At 39.0% G+C, this 16,913-nt stretch overlaps 1 protein-coding gene across 1 annotated transcript in view; it reads right to left on the bottom strand.

The window, feature by feature from the left end:
• The window catches only part of THSD7A (thrombospondin type 1 domain containing 7A), a 352,561-nt gene that overhangs the window by 97,457 nt on the left and 238,191 nt on the right, over positions 1 to 16,913 (bottom strand). The window contains exons 9-11 of the mRNA XM_026649434.1: positions 7,829 to 8,063; positions 4,515 to 4,630; positions 1,540 to 1,672 (exon numbers count right to left, since the gene is read on the bottom strand). Of these exons, the coding sequence (XP_026505219.1) occupies positions 1,540 to 1,672; positions 4,515 to 4,630; positions 7,829 to 8,063 (484 nt within the window). The remainder of the gene's footprint in view (positions 1 to 1,539; positions 1,673 to 4,514; positions 4,631 to 7,828; positions 8,064 to 16,913) is intronic.

The following is a 16,913-nucleotide window of genomic DNA, read 5'->3' as shown; positions in this document are numbered from 1 at the left end:
CATATCCTCATATACCATTCAATTAGATATGTTGTAATCTCCTAATGGATCGGAAGTGATAATTCTCTGACACAGGATCAAGATAATACATTAATAACCTATATTTGTTTTCCATTCTGTCGTTGCCAAAGGAAAGGACATTTATCAGGATCATTACGACAGAGTGGTAGCATTTAGGAGAAACAACAGGTGTTCTTTGCTACCAGGGAAGAAACAGGATATTACTTTCTGAATCAACCATGTCTTTCAATTAAAAATTATATTTATATAGTACTGTCAATTCAATACAACTAGTTTCCCATTACTGGAAAGGTCTAAACATCGGGGCCACACCTGGACTGCTTTGTGCTGCTCTGGTATTACGAAGCAGCTCCAAATCTGGCTTCACCTTCTACTTGAGAATGCACTCACCTAGGGGAATCCTTAGATGGCACAGAGCCACTATAGTGGCTTCCATGCAGTCATACTTATAGCCCAAATGCGTGGGACGCATAGTCAGGTTACCCTTATATCCTGGCAATCCTTACCTGCTGGAATGGTCTTTTGGGTCCTCTGGTGAAGATTACAGCAGCCAGGGATCACCAACCTTTGGCATGCGGCTCGCCAGGGTAAGCACCCTGGCGGGGCGGGCCGGGCCGGTTTGTTTACCTGCCACATCCGCAGGTTTGGCCGATCGTGGCTCCCACTCACTGTGGTTCGCTGCTCCCACTCGCCGGTTCGCCGCTCCAGGCCAATGGGGGCTGCGGGAAGCGGCACGGGCCTAGGGATGCGCTGGCCACTGCTTTCCGCTGCCCCCATTGGCCTGGAACGGTGAACTGCGACCAGTGGGAACTGCGATCAGCCGAACCTGCGGACGCGGCAGGTAAACAAACCGTCCCAGCCCGCCAGGGTGCCTACCCTGGCGAGCCACGTGCCAAAGGTTGCCGATCCCTGCTCTAATCTATGAGAAGATGGATTGTTGGATAATTGATGGATAGTTTGGGGGTTGGATTGGAGTGGATGCAAGGATAGCTTAAAGCCACTTGTGTGCATACCTTCCTGAGCTGTGGCAAAATGTCCTTTCTTCTCAGAGGCTGTCATCCTCCAATACAGGAGATGACTGGATTTCAGTAATACTACATGTATTTAATGTACGAAACACTTTTAGAACATTTAGAAAGAAAGCTTTTACATTTGACTGCTCTCATACTGTGCTCCCAAAGAATTGCTAAGAGATAATTATTCAAATATCTGAAAGTTAACCACCAAAGAGTTGATGTTGTGATATGTATGACATTTATATCTGCAGAGGTTAAATATGTGTAATTAGAAGCAAAACACTGGAACTCTGGCTGCAATCCAGACGTAAATCCAACAGAATGTTAACACAATTGGCCAAATACGGGCCTCATGTAAATGGGTTTTACTCCATCTGAATCAATGGAATTGCACCTGCTTTTACCAGGCCTGATTTGGCTCTGTACCCTATTTTCCCTTGCACTTTACAGGAGGTGAGAGCTGAAGAGACATGAATAATTTATCATAATTTATTTAGGTTACCTGTAAGTATAGCACACAGGAGGAGCCTCACATTCCTTTTCCTCATATAACGTGTCTGGGCAGTCACGGCCACCATTTGCAGGGAGCTGGAGGATGACTCGATGGCGAGACTGTTGCTTTACTGTGACATCCCCTACCAAGAGCACAACAGTGTGTTTATTTCCCCCTCACACACAGAAGATTTCTAGAATTAGGATTATACTGGGACTGTAGTAATTAGAACTAGAAAAGATTTAACATATTACATAATTGATTCCGTTGCTGTACAAGACTAAGTTATTTTGCCCATAACAGAAAATTAATGATATTAACCTAATATTACACTTGATCTCAGCCAAAGGGCGAAAAAGAAGCATTGTACAGAAAGCATTTCTGTCAATAACAATATCAATACATACACTGTACGATTGAGTGATATGCTAGATGGGTCTGATATGCTACTATGCTGTATGGCTTCATAGATTATTTTATCCTTAAAATTAAGACATATAAGCAGAAATGTACATAATGCAGTGAATAATAAAGCTCCATTCCCTAAAGAGCCCAATAACACAATCTAATTCTTTTACCCTTATCTCCACACCCAGGAGGTGTGTGGCAGATTTAATTTATGCATTAGTCTTTATCCAAGATTTATTTTAACTACTTCTGTGTTTCCCATATGGGACTCATATTACCCTACAATCGACTACCTTCCTCAAGAGCATGCACCATGCTTAAATGTGAAGTTTTATTTCCCTGCTATGACTTAATTTACTGGTCACACATTTTTCATTATTAGAGACATTTAGTATTGATGATAAATAGTAAATTATTTTGTGTAAAAATTAGATTGTGGTCATATTCGAAAAGTCCGAGCTCTGGGCAGAAAAAAATATGAGTGGAACCATAACTCTGTAGTCATTCCACAGCCCACGGCACTGATTTGCTTTTAAAGCTACCACAATCTAGACATTTTAAGTTAAAAATATACATTTTGTAAAAAATAGTCTTAAAAACCTAGTATGGATAAATCATGGCAATCTGGTCCTAAACTGCAAATAAGAGCTTCACTTTGGGCATTAGTGTTGCTCCAAGCCATGCTGAGTGGGCTGGTAATAGCTTCCAAAAGGTCACTGCAGCATCTGGGCAGACAGGGCTCCTAGGTAACACTCCAACATCAGTGGCTGAGACGTGAACAACACAAGAACTGCTACACCAAACTACGCCACCGGGGTATTCGTCAAAACAGGAGGAATTCTCAGGTAGTCAGTAAAGTAGCCAGAGCAAGAGCCAGGATCTGTCCCAAGGCACAAAGCAGAAGAGACTCCCAGAGATGCTGCTGACAGCAGCAGCAGGAACAGGTGATTATTGTAAACTGAACATTGTTGCAAAGATATTGAGATAACATTTGGCTACTGAGTAGAAATGATATTCACTCCATTAATCGATTTACTATCTCATTTGCTCCTCCCTATTATCTTGTTTATAGTCAGTGTGTTTCAATTTGCAGTACATGTTCTTGAGGATACGCTCAAGTTATTAAGAACCTTTTTTAAAATAAAACAAAACAAGACAGTTTTGCACCCTTCTCAGAGAACAGCAGACCCTGCAGAAGCATCTCAATGAGAAAATTATAATATTGCTCTGAAATTATAGAATAATAGAAGTGATTCTAGGGTTTCATAGTAATATTATGGTTATTATGAAATAATTCATTGCAAGTTTTAAGTACCACACCCAACACTGTGTACTATCAAATTCAGTGGTCCCAGCTATCATATTTTTAAGGTTATACATTTAATCTCCCTAATGCTTTATTAGTTGTTGTATGCTCCAATAACTAATTGGAATTACTGTAAAAGTGACTTTGTGTCCTTTGTAAAGCATGGAGAATTGACTTTGACATTTAAAGAGTGTTTATTTGATGCAACAATCTCATTTTTTTTATAATAAGTGACAATGAGTAATCACCATGTTCCACAAGGGAATTAACATACATGAACATGGAATTACATTATTGACTATGCCTATAATAATGCATATTAGAAGAATATCTCCTGTTAAGCTTAGAAGAGAAAAAGTGATAAGGCAGAAATATCGAGGTAACAGTAATTTTGTCAATGCTTCTGCTGTAATGATAATTTCAAAGCAATAAAAATTCAAATACATCTATGCTTTGTAACTTCGTTTAAAAGCCGTGACAGGTGCATTAAAAAGACTTTGCAGTGGGTGTTTAATTCAGAACCTTAATATTAATTTGAATGTTGCTTATTTTTGTGGTTTATTTTCTTATGATTCTGAAGGTAGTATAAAAGGGAATGGACAAAAATGATAGAGAACCATTTCTGCTAGACTTTAGGACTCACATGAGAGAGACTTTTAACCTGTGTTGGGCCTACTACAATCATACACATTTGTTAAAACAAGCACAGAACCAAATTTTGCTCTAGGATACTTGCTCAGGTTTTCCAGTGAAGTCAAACGGTGCAGTATGTAAGGGCAAATCTGACCTGCATTTAAAATGTTTTTCTAGTTGTACAACTGCACTGCAATCTTCAATGGTGTTAGAGTATTCATGTCTATGTGACTAATGAGCTATTTGTAAAATGTCAAATCCAACAAAGAGTTTGCAATACAAAAGTAGGCAGAGTGGGGAAAAAAGCTATTACAAAATATACATAATTAAGTAATAAAGAAAATTTAGAGTGTCTGCACACAGTCCACTGGAAACAGGCAGCTGTAAGGACAGTGTTATAATGGGTTATAGAAGGTTTTGTGCAATTACTGTATGTTGTTTTAATATTCAATAAAAATAATCATTCACCAGAGCAACTGCTATGTCACAGTGGCCTCTCTCTGAAATACAAGTGCACCATCTAAGAGAAAAAACGTTGCCAATAGCAATCTGTCAGAAGAAGCCTACACTGTAATTAACTAAGTGTGTGGTTTATTTTTAAATAATCTGCCCTCTAATACACAGTGAATTATATTACCTTCTTGACATGGGGAAGAACACAATGTCCAGTCACTGTATGGAGTCACAATACAGTCTTTCCTACAAGGAAGCAAACAAGGCCGCACTGTTTCTGGTCGAAGGCTTTCAGGACATCTAGGGAAAAAAAGGAACATTATAAAATGAATGATCATTCTATGACAGTGTTAACTCCTGAGGGATGCTGAGCACCTGCAGCTGATCAGCACTGCTCACGACTGAGCTATGATTGGATTTTTTTTTTAACCATTTAAATGCTATCCTCTATATTTTCAAATGTTGCACAAGGTGCTAGGTGTATGAATACATTTAATGGGAGTCATATTCTTATAACCCCTCCCCGCCTCCCGCACTGCTTTTCAGTTTAAGGATAAGGATTCCAGTTGCCCTTTACAGGAAAGCACACCCGGCAGTTGAGATGCAAGTAATCTTGATCTGCATGAGACAGAACAATCATTGAGTGACGGTGGAAAAGCTCGAGCAAGAAGTCTTTGTTATCTGTACTTCTGCAGAGCTTAAGAAAAATGATATAAAGAGATTTCTTAGGATGGTTATTTAAATCTAGCAGTTTAGATGTTGCTTATGTTTAGGCCTTGTCTACACTAGAAAGGGTCTTCAAGATAGTTATACCAGCAATCCCTCCGGGAGCCTGTTCTGACTTCCATTATTAGTATATGGTCTGCAGAAGGACATGCCACCACCTCCTGCCCACAGAAGACTCTTGACATGCCCTCTCCCTCCTCTTACACCAGAGGTGGTGGGGGTGACTGACGCACCTCTGCTAGCTTTCAACTGGCAGAGATTTCTTCTCTAAAAAGGGAACTCTCGCCAACTATTCTGACCCTTTCAAGTTCATTTTGTGTCACTTACATGGCACAAAGTAGCCTCAGCAGACTGGAGAATCAGTGCGTTTGTGTGTGTGTGCGCGCGCGTAATCAAATACAGTTGCCAGTTATAAAGAGTATTTGCCAACAGTTACCACACGATGACTACGTTTTCAGATTTCAGAGTAGTAGCTGTGTTAGTCTGTATCAGCAAAAAGAATGAGGAGTACTTGTGGCACCTTAGAGACTAACAAATGCAGAGATTAGTCACAATACTCCAACAAAAAAACTTCAAAAACAGACTCCAACGAGAAACTGCTGAATTGGAATTAATCTGCAAACTGGACACCATTAAATTAGGCTTGAATAAAGACTGGGAGTGGATGGGTCATTACACAAAGTAAAACTATTTCCCCCTGCTGATTTTCCCCCCTACTGTTACTCACACCTTCTTGTCAACTGTTGGACATGGGCCATCCTGATTATCACTACAAAAGTTTTTTTTCTCATGCTGATAATAGCCCACCTTAACTGATTAGTCTAGTTATAATTGGTATGGCAACACTTATTTTTTCATGTTCTCTGTGTATATATATCTTCCTACTGTATTTTCCACTGCATGCATCCGATGAAGTGGGTTTTAGCCTACAAAAGCTTATGCCCAAATAAATTTCTTATGTTTTCAGAGTTTTTCCTATTGTTAAAATAGGAGATATCTTTGGTAACTGTTTGATAATGTTTGGCAATTATTGACTTCCTAATGACTTTTTTTTTTTACATAAAGATGTGTATACAGACACCACAACATTGCCAAAATACCTACATTACACAATCAAGATTATATGCAATTTGACTAAATGAGGACTTCATCTTTCATGAAGACTGCAGGTTCCAGCCCTTACTCAGAGGCCTTCTAATGAGGCAATTGGTTCAATTAAAAAGCCACTTCTATGTTTATTAATGTTTCTATTTAGTATATGTGGCTTAAAGCAGGCTATTGATTTTCTTTTCCAACCCTTATTCAAGGTGAAATGAAACAGAAGTGATATGAGCTGACATTTGTTACTTGTAAGGTAGATAAGGCCAATAATATTGATTTTATCATATCACAGTAATCCGTTTTATTAAGGGAAGTTTAAAATGAGGTTTCTATTTACATTTTCATGTCGAATGTATGCTCTTTAAAAATGATTTGATGAATTTAACATGACAGTTTGAAAGATAACCAATGCCTTTTTGTTCTCATTTCACAGGATTTGTCTATGACAAGATACAATAGTCCTGTTTTCAAAATTTTAAGGTGAAATCAAAGGCAAGGACTCCAATGGCTGATTTAAAAATCAAAGGAAAACTCACTGTAGAATGATTTTTTTTAAATGTAAAATGGTTGCCCACTAACATTGCATGGAATGCTTATTAATAGTATTTTAATGTGGTTACATATGTACACATTTTAAAATATGTGATGTGCTAACTATCATGTATATGAGTTCTCCGCCACTCTTCCTTTTAAAGTGAATTTAAAATGACTGCCATGCTGATGAAAGCAAGACATTGGTGGCATTGGGCAAAGGTGCAGTGTGAGAGCAGCTGCTTTAGAAACTTTCTTAAAGAGCTCTAAGCCAAGCCACTTTGTTCTTGTCCTGCAAAACACTAGCAATTCCATTTCTGGACCTCTCCTGACCAGGATACATTGACCATACTAGAGAGTGACAAACTGTATGGTGATTGTGTGAGATACTATCAAACTCATTTCACTTGCAGTTAATTTGTATTCGAACCATGGTCTTACACCAAACTGGGCAATTAAACTATTGGGCCACATAGACCCGTTAAAATCTTGGTTATGTAAAAAACACCTAACACGTATACAAACTAAGATCTCTATCCTGGCCCTTCCTGGTTCCATGGTGAGGAGTCTAGTAGAGCTATGTAAACAAAGATCCACAGCTGCAGAATACTACTTGGAGCTTGAGGGGCAAACCACTACCAGCCCTTCAGGGGCAGTAACATAGCAACTAAATAGCGTTCAATCTTGAACCCCTCTCCAGTGGTGGAATGTGTGATCTACCTTCCCGCTCCCTCAAAAGTCTTGACTGCCATATATGGCAATCAGGTGTTGGGGAGTGACATGAGGTGAAACAATGCCTCCCCAAGACCCCACGGAAGGCACAGGGTAATTCCTGTCTGAGAGGCTGGATTGGACCAAGATGCTTGGAGTCAGTGTCTCTGATTGACAACTCTGAAATGGAGCTGTCAGCAGAGTCCATTGTAGGGAAGCTCCCCCATTGCGATCACCTACTCTTTGCTCTACAGTTCTGCTAGCATTTTAGATTGCGTGCTTTTAAAAGTTATTTACTCATCAGAGCAGACATGACCATCAGTTGAATTGTTTCCCTTTGCAAGTAAGTCCATACCGATTACTTGTATCTTAAAAAAGCAAAAAAATAAAAATAATTAACTTAATAAAGAATAGTTCAAAGCTCTTTACTTTTTTGGTCCCACTTGTCCCACGTTGACTCTCACACAGATGACTTTTCTTGTTTGCATCCCAACAGCACAGGTGGCCTCCCCATTCCAACTGGTAGATGAGTTGAAAGTAGACACAGAGACATCTTCTATACACTGGCCCCAGGGCCCAGTCTGCCAGTGGTACACAGTGCAAGGGTGTTCATTACAGCTGCGTGCTTCCTGAAGTGCACTACTGTTTGGGCACTGAATGCCTCCTGGAACAACAAAGCAGTGCATATGTTCATACAATGGAAAGAAATAAATTATTATAAATATATTTGAGATTCATATTAAATACATCCCAGAACATGTGTCCTTTTAAACCCTTCCTTGCCCCTTATTCAAATTATTAAATAGTAATGAACAAACATACAGCATAGATCATGAACAGAAAATGAAAGATACATGAGGGCAATGTTCAAATGATTATATCGTATATCATACAGTATCTTGATCTGCTGGCAATAATGAATAACCTGTTTTTAGTTTGAGATTTGCCACCATGGAGACTATGTTAAACAGCATTTTGGTGAGGAGAGGAAGGTTCTAAGTGGAAAACGAGGTTAAATTCACTAGTTATACACCTCTGGAGACCACTGTTTATATCCAGTTCAGGGAACTAGTGAAAATGAGTTTGGAGATCTTGTCCTAGATTCCAACTGAATTTATCCACATTATCCACATTACATAATCACCGAAGAATTCGGCACAGTTGGCGATTTCAGCTCCAGCTTGCGATGGCAGAGATGTTGCAGTTCAAGATTAAAATGCAGTGATATGCCAGTAATTGTGTGGAAAAGCTGAGATAATGCTATTATCATTATGTTCAGCTCTATTTAGTGCTATCAAACCCACCTAACCTCCTCATTCTAAATAAATAAAGGAGTGTCCTTTCCCATTAAGATTAGATCACAGCAGAGAAAGCCATGATTTAAGCATACATTTAATCATTCATGGTTTAAGCACAGAATATTGAGCCCTTCTCTGCATCTGCTTTAACTGCACATCTCCACAGGCTGAAAAAGACAACACCCTGCCCTTGTAGGAGCCCACCCTGTGTGGAGGAAGAAGTGAAGTGGTGTGGTTGTACATTAGTTACACAAGGAACACCTTGCTTTTCCTCTGATATCACTGCAATTATCACCTTATTAGGATTCAAACTTTATATGTCTTGGGGAGAGGCTGTTCTAAATTTGATTTAGACAAATAGGGAGGAACTGGTTGAGAATTTTAAAGTGGAAAGCAGCCTGGGTAAAAGTGATCATGAAATGATAGCATTCATAATTCTAAGGAATGCTAGGAGAAAAAACAGCAGAATAAAAAGAATGGATTACAAGAAGGCAGACTTTAGCAAACTCAGGGATTTGGTAGGTAAAATCCCATGGGAAGCAAGTCTAAGGGAAAAACAATCTGAAAGAGTTGGCAGTTTTTCAGAGACATTATTAACAGCACAAGAGCAAACTATCCCATTGTATAGGAAAGACAGGAAGTAGGGCAAGAGACCACCCTTGTTCAATCAGGAGAAATCTCTTCAATGATCTGAAACTCAAAAAAAAAAAAAAATCCCACAAAGAATGAAAACTATGTCAAATTAGGAAGAATTAATATAAAAAAAATAACACAAACATATAGGGCCAAAATTAGAAAGGCCAAGGCACAAAATGAGATTAAACTAGCTAGAGGGTAACAAGAAAACATTCTACAAATACAGTAGAAGAAAGAGGAAAATCAACAACAGAGTAGGCCTATTACTCAATGAGGGGAGAAGACAATAACAGAAAATGTAGAAATGGCAAGAGTGCAAAATTATGTTTTTCTTTCAGTTTTCACCAGAAAGATTAATAGAGATAGGACATCTAACATAGGGAACACAAGTGAAAATGAGGTAGGATCTGAGGCTAAAACAAGGAAAGACTAGATGTCTTTAAGTTGAAAAGCCTGATGAAATACATCCTAGAATACTCAAGGAGCTGACTTAGGAGATATCTGAGACATTAGTGATTATCTTCAAAAACTCATGGAAGACAGGAGAGATTCCAGAAGACTGGAAGAGGGCAAATATAGTGCCAATCTAAGGGAAATAAGGACAACCCGAGGAATTACAGACCAGTCAGCTGAACTTCTGTACCCGGAAAGATAATGGAGAAAATAATCAAGCAATCAATTTGCAAACACCTAGACAATAATAAGGTGATAGGCAACAGTCAACATGGATTAATCAAGAACAAATCATGTCATACAAACCTATTAGCTTTCTTTCACAGGGTAACAAGCCTTGTGGATAGTGGGGAAGTGGTAGATGTGGTATAGCTTGACTTTAGTAAGGCTTTTGATACTGTCTTGCGTGATCTTCTCAGAAACAAGCTAGGGAAATATTGCCTTGAGGGAGTTACTATAAGATGGGTGTCTAACTGGTGGGAAAACCATTTCCAGAGACTAGTTATGAGTGATTCAGTCAAGCTGGAAGGGCATATCAAGTGGGGTCCCACAGAGATTGGTTCTGTTCAATGTGTTTATAAATGACTTAGATAATGACATAGAGAGTACACTTATAAAGTTTTTGGATAATCTCAAGATGGGAGGGATTGCAAGTGCTTTGGAGGACAGGATTAAAATTCAAAATGATCTGGACAAACCAGAGAAATGGTCTGAAGTAAATAAGATGAAATTCAATCAATTTGGAAGGAACAATCAATGCACACATACAAAATGGGAAATTACTGCCAAGGAAGGAGTACTGTAGAAAGGGATCTGGGAGTTATGGTGGATCACAAGCTAAACATGAGTCAACAGTGTAACACTGTTGCAAAAAAACCCCAAACATCATTCTGGGATGTATCTGCAGGAGTATTGTAAGCAAGACACAAGAAGAAATTCTTCCATTCTACTCCATGCTGATAAAGCCTCAGATGGAATATTGTGTCCAGTTCTGGGCGCTGTATTTCAGGAAAGATGTGGACAAATTGAAGTCCAGAGAAGAGCACCAAAAATGATTAAAGGTCTAGAAAACATGGCCTGTGAGGAAAGATTGAAAAAATTCAGTTTGTTTAGTCTGGAGAAGAGAAGAGTGAGGGGGGACATGATAACAGTTTTCAAAGGCATAAACAGTTGATAGAAGCAAGAGGGTGAAAAATTGTTCTCAACCTCTGAGGACAGGACAGGAAGCAATGGGCTTAAATTGTGGCATGAGAGATTTAGGTTGGACGTCAGGAAAAACTTCCTGTCAGGGTTGTTAAGCACTGGAACAAATTGCCTAGGGAGGTTGTGGAATCTCTGTCACTGGAGGTTTTTAAGAACAGGTTAGACAAACTTCTGTCAGGGATGGTCTAGTTATTATTTAGTCCTGCCTTGAGTGCAAGGGATCGGACTAGATGACTATTGAGGTCCCTTCCAGCCCTGATATGCATAAACAGAAGATTCATATTTACTTTAGATGAGATAAAAAATTGAAAGATATAAGCCATCCTACATCATTAAAACAAAATTAAATAATAAAACAGTAACAACAATAGTATTTTAGGGCATAAGCCAATTATCTGTCTGGGGTTGGAAAGAAACGTCTTGTACGATCTGGTTATTCTATAACTATCCACTAAGGGGATTCTTGCTCCTTCCTGAAGTATGTGGTATTGGCCACTGTCAGACACAGAATACTGGACCAGAAGGATCTCTGATCTCATCCAACATATGCTTTAGCTAAATACAAACACAAGTTATTGGGCTCAATTCAGGAGTAAATGGCTGAAATTTAATGGCTTGCAATATAAAGAAGTTCTAACTAGATGGCCTAATCTTGTCCCTTCTGGCCTTAAACTCTGAATCTATTAACATGCAATTCCCACATTAAAAGCTTGCTTCCCAATGCCATGCTCCGACCACTAGATAAGGGTCTGGCCAATAGCGTAGCATCTTAGGCTACGTCTTCACTACGGGGGGGGGGTCGATTTAAGATACGCAAATTCAGCTACGCGAATAGCGATGAATTCGACGTATCGCAGCCGACTTACCCCGCTGTAGGGACGGTGGCAAAATCGACCTCTGCGGCTTCCCGTCGACGGTGCTTACTCCCACCTTCACTGGTGGAGTAAGAGCGTCGATTCGGGGATCGATTGTCGCGTCCCAACGGGACGCGATAAATCGATCCCCGAGAGGTCGATTTCTACCCGCCGATTCAGGCGGGTAGTGTAGACCTAGCCTTATTCTCCCCTCCCTAGATCATATTTCTTATTTCAGTTTTTTCCCCCTATGTTGTCATTTGTGTTTTTTTTTAATCTTGGTATTTTTTCACAACCCAGCAGTACCATGTTTGTACCATGACAAATACAAAGGAAAACACCTGCAGCATCTGTATTATGCTTCGAGGAACTGCCACAGTAGTTGTGAAGTATTCAGATACATGTTATATTTGTTTCTTCACCCCACAATGAGAACACAGCAGCAGGTTTAAGTTTGAGGTCAAGACCTATGCAAAAACAAGCCTCAGTGCATGCTTCCTAATTACAGTTAATTTATGGGAAGGATTATGGCAAGGGAAAAAAACCTAAAAATTGCACCCTACATGGCACACAGAGCGAGGTGTATGTTGTATATACTAAAATTGGGTATGTGTAACAGCTGTGATATGTGTAAGGTCACAGAATCATGTCCTTTACTGTCATTTTAGATTTTCAGATAATGATTTTCCTGAGTTTCTTGTTGCACAGCGAAGATGAGCTTGGAAAAACAACTGAGGTACTGCCAGGCTCACAGAAAGGAAACTTTGTAAATTCCCTTCATGCCAAATGAGGAGAATGATTCCAGAAAAGACACAAACAGGTGACTGTGGAACATCTCATACTACACACAAAAATCTGTCTCTCTCTGAGTAGATGTAAACAAATCCAGACACAACTTCCATAGCCACCTTGAGTCCTCTGGCAGTATAACTGGTGTGGTTCAGCTACTTAAGGTGGATGTAGGCCTAGATAAGGTGGTGCACACAACAGTATGTGCACCCTGGCCAGATTCTCAGTTCTAGCAGAAGTCTGCTCAGTGCAGGAATGGACATGATGAGAAGGAAGAGTTTTATTCTGTCTTTGTGTTTCCTCACACTCAGCATAGCCCGCAGAATAATGTACTGTTCCTGCAGACAAAAATAGATAAGAATAGCTGGAGAGCAGCAATACACTGGCTAATCCCCTACCTGAGACACACTCCCTACATCTGGAGCTATGAAAGGGGATAGAAAAAAAAAGGCTCTTACATGCATATTTTAAGCCAATTCAGTGACCCCTATTACACCAGGGGTACTTCCTGGAGGCTAATTCCACTGGTTTTATGACCTTTTTATACCACATGAGCAGCATACGAAGAGGATGCAATACAATGAAGAATTGAACCCCATAAATAGAAGAGTCTAGTTCCATGAGAGTTGCATGTACAGTAGAGCACAGGCCAATGTTGCAAATCCAGTTAAATTTAGGTTTCCTGGATGTCAAAATAATATACCACTATTCATAATCAGAGTGACAGGATATGATTTTCACTTTCTTTCAAAAAGAGAGAGCGAGCAAGAGAGAGATCACAGATGATGAAGTAATAAGAAGCAAATTCAGGCCTGGATCCAAAAAGGTAGTTGCACAGGCTTAAGTACTTCCATTAATTTCAACAGGATTACTCGCATGCTTGAACTTCAACTATGCTTAAGTACCTTGCTGAATCAGGGTAAAGCACTGATGCTATTTTGAAGGACTGCAATATTATTTGAATTTATTATAATTGGATTGCATGGTTATTGTCAGATTCTCAGGATCCTAGAATTGAACTACCAGGACCAGCTGCAGTGTGCTTTTAGTTAAGGGCCCACATCTATAAAATTTGCTCCTTCTGACAGCTCAACAGAACCCAAGTTTGGCCATTTTCAGAGATCAATGTAAAACTCACTTGTTCGTTCAGGCCTGTCATCATTTAATCTACCATCATCATAGTAAGGGGTTTGTGAATGATTTTACTGAGTCACCTGTAGGTTTTGAATTTAAGACGCCCATATCCTATGGCTATGGGCACCATATAACATAGGGATGGCCATAAAGATTAGACCAGTGGTCTATCTAGTCTCGTATCCTACCTCTAATACAGCCAGTACCAGATGCTTTAGAGAAAGATGCAAGAAGCTTTACCCACATGAATACAACCAGTAAGTGTTTTTAGGAACAGGTATTAGTGTGGGACAGTATGAAAATTACATGTACAGCATTGGGAAAATATCATAGGGCATCAATTTATATAAAGTGCAATTTTTCAGTTTAAGATATCTAAGAAAATTCACGATTTTTAATTGTTTTTGTAAGTTTTGAATATAGTACAGATAATACACTTAAAAAGTAAAATATTAATGTTCAGGTCCTATTGTTTTTATCAACACCATTAAAGATATCAAAGAGCAATCATAAATTTGTGTCTCTAAATCATCTGATGCTTTTCCAGTGTGAAGAGCATTGTCTATAGAAATAATGATGCAATCAATTCTGGAAGCACAGTTAAACCTTTGTGTGTATTTCTCAAGGTGAAAAGTCACTAATTATTTGTCAAACAAGAAGTGACTAAAGGGTATAATGGATTTACTGTCAGGAAAATGACAACCAATCTAATTTTAGTGAAGCCTAAAAGTTATAATCTGAAATGATATAGTTTAATCCAACAAAAGGTGAAAACTATACTTCAGCTATGGTGGTAATGGTATTTCAGTTCTACAAGGTTATCTTTTATTCATAAATCATATTTACTCTCGGTGGCTTTCATTCCACAAACACATAGTTAACTTTAAGCATGAGTAATCCCACCCCTATTCAGCAAAGCATATGCTTAGGTGCTTTGGGACCTGATCCAGACACCGTTGTCTCCGAATCAGAATAGATTTACTCCCAGGCTTAATGTTTTGCTGAATCAGGCCCTCAAGTATGATCGTTGGAGGGGCTGAGCACCAGCAACTCCCACTGGGATCGGATATCCACTTTTTAGACAGAAATTTAAATTAGTGGTGTAATTTTGGTGGATCATTTGCTTACTGTTTTTTGTTTTACTATTGCACACCCTGACTCCCAATGGTAGTCAGCGTCTCCTAAAATCAGGTTTATATTTCTGTGGCATACAGTCAAGATTTGCAGCAGTAAAGGGCGGTAATATTTCTGTTTCCTGTAATGCTGAATAAGCAATTAAAACCAAATGTCTTGAGCTACACATGAAAGCCAACAGCCCATGAACATTTCATTTTGGGGGGGGGGTTATTAGATAATTGTCTTTTCAAAATCTGGTTATTGTGATTTTTGAGATGTTGGAATAGGGCAAGGGAAAGGGATAACTTTCATTTTTTCTCATTTTTAAACAGCATTTCTCTTTTGTCATGTAGATCAATCTATCTATCTATGGCAGCTACTTATTATATGACTATTAAAAATCACCCCTTGTACTTCCAACAGAGCTGCTCTGAAGGGTAAATGTCAAAAGTGTCAGCTCCGCTACATCTTCCCCATTTTCCTTGAATCCCCTGGAGGTTACCCTGCCAGAACTCTGCAGGACTTTTGTGCGGGAGTCAAGGGTGCAACACTGTTTGCGCCTCTTCCTTCAAGTGAAGATCGCCAGGATGCTGCAGTGCAGTAATGTGTAAGGGCCTTGGGACAGATTTTTAAAGGTATCTAAGCCCCCAAAGATGCAGATAAAATCCCATTAGGTACCTATCTACATGTTTAGATGTCTCAATACCTTTACAAATCTGGCCCTCTGATGTTGTACTGTTTGGGTAAGTATAGCAAACTGTCTTTGATTTTATATTCTTTAAAATTCAAAAGTGGATAACGAATGAATGATGGCAGTGATAATTACTCAATTTCCCTGTATAGATAATGCCTCTATTGATTTGATTGATGAAGCACTTGTTTTTCTGTAAAATATAGATATTTGGCAGCGCCTATTTTCCAATAGTAAAATATTAACAAATACTGTAGGATTGCCACTTATTTGTTAACACGAAATACCTACAAGTTTTCTCTTTCGTGAATCTGGTGTAATGTTGAGTTGCAACTTGAGTTGCAATAGTACAATTCCTGATTGCTCTGGTGGTTTTTTTTAAATGAGAAAATTGAACATGACATTACTTCACAGAACAATATCATTTGGAGCACTGGGTTTGGCAATACTGTTGCTTAAGCAAAAGCTCAAGCGCGCTGCTCAATAAAGCTTGCACAACTCCTGGTGGTTTAGTTCATAGTATCAGCACATACATCTAAAAGTAGTAGGATATTAGATATGATCATTTTCCAGAGTTCACTTTTTTTAGGTGTGCTTGTGTATGTATGGTGTATTGGGAATTCAGTCTCAGACATTGTATGTTTGGGCGGACATTGAATAAAATTCTGTCTGGATATTGTTTGATCAGTAAATATGCCCACAACCCAGAAAATGCTGCTGCCTGACCAGTTGAGATTAGTTATTTCCTTTGCATAGTCATTTCACACAGGCTAAATCGTAGCGCTAGTGATACTCATGATGGGTGGGAGGAAATCTAATGTGTCCTTAAAATTAAGTTTAATCTAATTTGGGACCACAAACACTATTGTACATAAAACATAGTTGTATGGTTATTGTACAGCATCACTCCTAGGTAGAGTTAAGATATTTTGGGTGCCTTAACTGAATATTTCCAAACCTGTGCATGTTTGGATTTCTCTTAAGTTGAACCTTAACTCCAAATTTCGTGGATATGTAATGCTTGGTTTGACATAATTACAACATCTTCATAATGCTCTTACCCTTAAGACACTGAGATGCAGTCTCAAACTTAGCTCCACTTTAATTTAGTTTTTATCTGAGAGTTAGAATAAAGGTTTGTGCCAGCATTGTTGGCCCAAATTTCCCCTGACCATCCAACTTTGTGTAGCATGTGGTTTGCCACTTAGATGCCTGTATGCCCGACAATGTAGCATTTGACACATATATATGATAGCCCTTTTTCTAAAACACAATGCATATTTAAAACAATACACCTATCAAGAAGTGTGCAGAACCATCAGAGCAGACACGTGAACTGG

Source organism: Terrapene carolina, unplaced genomic scaffold, assembly GCF_002925995.2.
Source record: "Terrapene carolina triunguis isolate 2854851 unplaced genomic scaffold, T_m_triunguis-2.0 Scaffold84, whole genome shotgun sequence".
NCBI lineage: Eukaryota > Metazoa > Chordata > Testudines > Emydidae > Terrapene > Terrapene triunguis.
Note: the sequence above shows the minus strand (reverse complement) of the source record. Positions and strands in the feature narration are given on the sequence as shown.